The 6,000-nt window shown below is 46.7% G+C and overlaps 1 protein-coding gene across 1 annotated transcript in view; it reads right to left on the bottom strand.

Annotated features, from left to right (window-relative positions):
• The window catches only part of GUCY2D (guanylate cyclase 2D, retinal), a 43,123-nt gene continuing 37,123 nt past the window's right edge, over positions 1-6,000 (bottom strand). The window contains exons 12-19 of the mRNA XM_088446133.1: positions 5,790-5,938; positions 5,300-5,463; positions 4,933-5,125; positions 4,637-4,811; positions 4,340-4,438; positions 3,292-3,386; positions 3,119-3,204; positions 1-773 (exon numbers count right to left, since the gene is read on the bottom strand). Of these exons, the coding sequence (XP_088302259.1) occupies positions 674-773; positions 3,119-3,204; positions 3,292-3,386; positions 4,340-4,438; positions 4,637-4,811; positions 4,933-5,125; positions 5,300-5,463; positions 5,790-5,938 (1,061 nt within the window). The 3' untranslated portion in view covers positions 1-673. The remainder of the gene's footprint in view (positions 774-3,118; positions 3,205-3,291; positions 3,387-4,339; positions 4,439-4,636; positions 4,812-4,932; positions 5,126-5,299; positions 5,464-5,789; positions 5,939-6,000) is intronic.

The following is a 6,000-nucleotide window of genomic DNA, read 5'->3' as shown; positions in this document are numbered from 1 at the left end:
TTTATTTACAGTGATGCATACACAATATTTTAGTTACAATCTTTTTACACACTTGGGGGTACGTTGTACTAAAAGCATACTAAACGGGAGAAGCTTAGTAAGGTTCACACAGGTTAAAAATTGAGAGGAGAAATCATTTTAATTTGGGCGCAGGGCAGTCAGCAGTCAATCAGGTGAGGCGCCTATCCTCAACCAATCAATGAGGTTGCAAACAATATGGCCTACTTTATCGTCAAGTATAGCGCTGCACACGGTCTTGAAAGTTCATCCAAAGAAGCCATTTCTGCGAGGCTGGAGTTGCAAATTTTTCAATCATATGATCTTCAATCAATGGAAATATCTCCCAGGACACAGCAATCGGCCTGGCAAACCAACTCCAAGTTTTAGAGACTTTGGAAAATACCACAGAAGAATACGGTCTACTATACTGTACTAAATGCGCCACAGAGGTGGAAGAGTCATCTTTGGATTTTCATCTTGCATTGCTTTTGTGAGACGATGCCCACAAAGTATTGGAGAGAATACAAAACATCTCTTGGGTGGATCGAGGTTTCCAGAGAAAACAGTAAAAACAGTAGAAAGTCTGTGAAACATTGCAATGACTCTGCGGAGATCTTAGCTTCTGTTGGGGGTATCGCTGACAGAGGCCGATGCACCAGGGAGGACAAGGTGGTCACTTCATTTGTTGCTTTTTCACTATGTCCCTTTCCATTTCCAGCTTCTTCCTCCTCCTCTCGGGAATTTCATCGAGACTGATGCCGTGGTTGCTGACCCTGTAATAGGTGAGATGGATGAGAGGCCAGAACAGAGAAGGCTCCTGGCACAGAGTTGAGCTTCATAATGACCAGAGGTCGGATAATAATGCAGAAATGGAATGTAGTCATGGCGCCAACATTTACATGTGAAAAGTTGACATTCTGCACGGACGGCAGTAGAGAATTAAGTTTAGGCTATGGGAGGGGAGGGGTATGCACTAGATGAAGGGCTAGGTTGAGGCTGCGGGAGGGGAGGGATAGACACCATGGGGAGGGTTGTGGTTAGGCTACCGAAGGGGAGAGTTGGGTATTTGGGGATGGGTTAGGCACTAGGGGGAAGGTTAGGGTAAGGCACTAGGTGTAGGGTTAGGTTATGGGAGGGGAGGGATAGGCACTAGATGAAGAGCTAGGCTTAGGATGTGGCAGGGGAGGGTTAGGCACTAGGGGGAGGGTTGTGGTTAAACTGCGCTGCGGGAAGGGAGGGTTAGGCTAAGGAAGGGGAGGGTTGGGTACTGGGGGAAGGGTTAGGCTAGAGAAGGGAAGTTAGGGTTAGGGTAAGGCACTAGGGGGAGGGTTAGGGAAAGGCATTAGGGGGAGTGTTAGGGTAAGGCACTAGGGGGAGGGTTAGGGTAAGGCACTAGGGGGAGGGTTAGGGTAAGCCACTAGGGGGAGTGTTAGGGTAAGGCACTAGGGGGAGGGTAAGGGTTAGGCTACGGGAGTGGAGGGTTAGGTGTAGGCTGTGGGAGGGGAGGGGTAGGCACTAGATGAAGGGCTAGGTTTAGGCTGCGGGAGGGGAGGGATAGACACCATGGGGAGGGTTGTGATTAGGCTGCGAGAGGGGAGGGTTAGGCTAGAGAGGGGAGGGTTAGGATTAGGGTAAGGCACTAGGGGGAGGGTTAATGTTATGCTATTAAGGGGAGGTTGGGGTAAAGCTACATAAGGGAATGGTTAGGGTAAGGCACTAGGGGGAGGGTTACGGTAAGGCACTAGGGGGAAGGTTAGGGTAAGGTACTAGGGGGAGGGTTAGGCACTAGGGGAGGGTTAAGGTTAGACACTTGGGGGAGGGTTAGGGTAAGGCACTAGGTGAGGGTTAGGCTATGGGAGGGTTAATGTTAGGCTATGGAAGGGGAGGTTGGGGTTAAGCTACATAAGGGGATGGTTAGGCACTAGGGGAGGGTTAGGGTAAGGCACTAGGGGGAGGGTTAGGGTAAGGTACTAGAGGGAGGGTTAGGGTAAGGTACTAGGGGGAGGGTTAGGGTAAGGCACTAGAAGGAGGGTTAGAGTAAGACACTAGGGGAAGGGTTAGGGTAAGGCACTAGGGGGAGGGTTAGGGTAAGGCACTAGGGAGAGGGTTACGGTAAGGCACTAGGGTGAGAGTAAGGCACTAGGGAAGAGTTAGGGTTAGTCACTAGGGGGAGGGTAAGAGTTAGGCTACGGGAGTGGAGGGTTAGGTGTAGGCTATGGGAGGGGAGGGGTAGGCACTAGATGAAGGGCTAGGTTTAGGAGGCGGGAGGGGAGGGATAGACACCATGGGGAGGGTTATGGTTAGGCTACCGGAGGGGAGAGTTGGGTTCTGGGGAAAGGGTTAGGAACTAGGGGGAGGGTTAGGGAAAGGCACTAGGGGGAGGGTTAAGGTAAGGCACCAGGGGGAGGGTTAGGGTAAGGCACTAGGGGGAAGGTTAGGGTAAGGCTCTAAGGGAGGGTTAGGGTACGGCACTAGGGGGAGGGTTAGGCACTAGGGGGAGGGTTAGGGTAAGGCACCCGGGGGAGGGTTAGGGTAAGGAAATAGGGTGAGGGTAAGGCACTAGGGGAGGGTTAGTCACTAGGGGGAGGGTAAGGGTTAGGCACTAGGGGGAGGGATAGGATTAGGCTACGGGAGTGGAGAGTTAGGCTACATTCTAATATCGACATTTCATCGGTGTTTGCCGTGACTAATGTCGATGTGATCAATGTCGAAATGTCAGGCATGTCGACATCATGACAATGTTGAGACTCATGTCGACAGGGAAAATGTCGACAAACTATAGCACACCCGCAAAAAATCTATACAAGATGTGACCATGGTGTAGCGGTACGTTGGGCGACCATAGACGTCAGAAAGAATAAAGAGACTGAATTATTGACTCTTGAGTTATTTCCTATAATAATATTTCCCAGGGAGGCGTTAGGATTAGATGGGGAGATGATGATCAATAATGAGGGATGGGTCTGTGCTATGTTTTAATCCTGACCATGCCCAACATTGACACAACAGCCATCAAGAGATGTTTGACTCAAAAAACGGATTCCTGTGACGAAGACAACTATGGAGGGTAGAAAACGAGTTTGAGAGGGAACGGACATGGCCACAGAAGCTTACTCACCCCGGTAATATATCTGGCGGTGTGGGTAAGGGTTTATTGAATCCTTGTTTCCCTACCAGCCAGAATGTGTCTTCCACTCCTTTACCCTACATACAGAAACACAAGTGGAATTGCTGAACATTTGTGGAGAATGGGAAGTGTCTTAACCACCAAGCAGAATAGTAACCGATTACCTTGAGCTCAGTTTTACCCCTCACTTCCGTTCGGTATCCTTCTTGCAAAGACCTCAGGATGTTCACCGTGCTGACATTCACATGGACTCGATAAGCTGGGGGAGGACGGGATCAGTCAAGATGCGATGAGACAATAACATTTTAATTGTGTAGATTTAAATCAGTTCAGAATGTAACTATTTTGTGCCTGAATTTCTCCCAATGCAGGTCTCAGGCTTCCTATGTATTGTACACCATGGATTGCAGACTCTTCTAGGGTAGAATGTCTCTATATTATGTACAAAAAAAGCTTTTCTTCTTCTTCTACTTATTATACTTGTGTGTTAATCTGTATGAAGACTGGAAAAATTTGGCAAAATGTGATAGATTAATGAAAACGGACAAAAATTTCCGTCAGAAAAGAAAAACCCCATGAGTCCATCCAGTCTAACCTTTTTGGTGTTTTCTGGTTGTTATATTGTTATATTTTAGTACTAAGGGGGAGAGAGATGAAGTACCAATCTATCAGCTTGTGGTATTTTTCAAACACAGCCTGTAAAATGACAGTTGGGAGCTGATTGGTTGGTACTTTCCAAGGCTTAGTACATCTACCCTAAGTGTCTTAACAATACAAGTATGTTTGCACCATGTGTTTTTGAATTCTATAACTGTATTAGCCCCCGCCAAAACTGACTGAAGACTATTAATTATTTTTATATGATATTACTACTAATATTTAATGTAACTACCACCCTTTATGTAAGAAAACAACAACATAATTTGCAGATAAAGTTGCTTAAGTAACCAAGCGGATGCCATTTTCGGTGGCCAATCTGGGCCTCATTTAGCATCAGACATAAGTCCTGGTAGGAGGTGCACATGTCCACTTTGGCAAAAAACAGATTTCATTGTAGGCGGTGGGGGTGGGGGATTTTAAAATGTGTGGAGTAGACTTTCAGGTTGTTGGCATGACCTCAATATCTCAGAGTTGCAGTCTGACAATACAACAGTCCAGTATTTGTGTGCTACATGCAATAGCCGCCAGTATACAATGGCGACGAACACTTACGAAGACCCGTGGATTCCATACGAGATGCAGTGTTGACAGTGTCACCAAAGAGGCAATACCGTGGCATTGTCAGTCCAACCACTCCAGCTACACATGGTCCTACAGGAAACATGCAGAAGAAGAACGTGCTTAAGAAAGAACATACGTGGGGAGGCGGATGTGTGAGAAGAGGAAGGTGGAGATGGCCAAAAAGTGATTCACCAAGAATGCAGAACATTAGGACAAGGGAATAGAAGTAAGTGGTGGAGGCCAGAATTGCCTTGTGCCCAATACACTGATGGCGCACTGCTTTCTCACCAGAGTGGAGCCCAATGCGTATTCGGACCGGGACATCCGGCATGTGTCTCATTTTAAATGATCCCACAGAGCTTAGGATATCCAGGGACATGTTCGCAATCTCTGCCGCATGACGAGTCCCATTTCTTTTTGGAAGGCCTGAAGCCACCATGTAGGCATCGCCAATGGTCTCCACCTTTTGAAGGGGAAAAAAAAAAAAAGTGGATCACTCTCTCTCCCAATAGGAAAAAACTAAAGGCCGGGCATTATCTCCATTTTGAAGATATCCATAAATAGAAAGGGGTGGAGTCAGTTACCTTGTAAACGTCATGGGATCCAATGATGGCATCGAAAAGTGTGTACAGGTCATTGAGAAGGTCCACGACTTCAATAGGGTCACTTAGGGAGGAGATGGTCGTGAAACCTACAATGTCACTAAAGTAAATAGTGACCTGGTCAAAATGTTCCGGCTCCACAGGGGCGCCCGTCTTCAGGGCCTCAGCTACAGATCTGCGGGAGAACATTTTTCACAATTTAAGAGAAGGCTAAAAAATATAACGGACAACATTGACAATAACTCTTTTGGTCGCAGTTCTCCTGCACCACCCAAACTTCGTACAGCGCTCATTGTATCAGTGAATCCCCAGCCCCAAGTGTCTCCTGTATTCTCATCTCTCCACTTACGGTGGAAGCATCTGGGTGAGAAGCTTGTCCGTCTTCTGCTTCTCAACCTCCAGCTCCTCTGTTCTCTCTCGGATCAGGTCTTCCAAGTTACTAGAGTACTGCTCCAGCATTCGGAGCATTGAGTCGATGATGTTCGTTTTGCGGCCGCGGTTTATATTCTTAAACTGAACGAAAAAATGAAAGGAGAAAAGCTTAAAAACAGTGAAAAAACAAAACAAAAAGACCAACCACATAAAATGTTTGGCTATGTACCAGCAACAGTGAATGGGATACTGTTCTGAAGGCGAGAGATAGGGAAATTTTTGATTTCAGATCAGCCTAAGCTTTGTGAATTTTTATGTCAGTGATCTTGGACAAACTGGTGAATGTTTTTATGCAATTTTTGGCTACTGTCCAGTGATATAATAATTATTATAATGCTTATATTTATTAATGAGCAGCTCTGAAATAATCTAAGGTGAGAACATTTGAAAATGATAAGAATCATTACCTGGTCAAAAATTTGGTCTATCACCGGTCGTCTATCTGGATGCTCACTCCAGCACTGCTTCATTAAATGGATACACTCGGGGGGAGCCTGGTCAAGGGACACCGAGGGGCGGCATAACGGGGGAGGGCGACGGACCTTACGGATTATTTCTGCCGAGTCAAAGGGTGGATGAAGGGAGCAGAGGAACAGAGAGGAAGATCATCATCATCAT

Source organism: Taudactylus pleione, unplaced genomic scaffold, assembly GCF_031769625.1.
Source record: "Taudactylus pleione unplaced genomic scaffold, aTauple2 ptg000393l, whole genome shotgun sequence".
Classification (NCBI taxonomy): Eukaryota; Metazoa; Chordata; class Amphibia; order Anura; family Myobatrachidae; genus Taudactylus; species Taudactylus pleione.
Note: the sequence above shows the minus strand (reverse complement) of the source record. Positions and strands in the feature narration are given on the sequence as shown.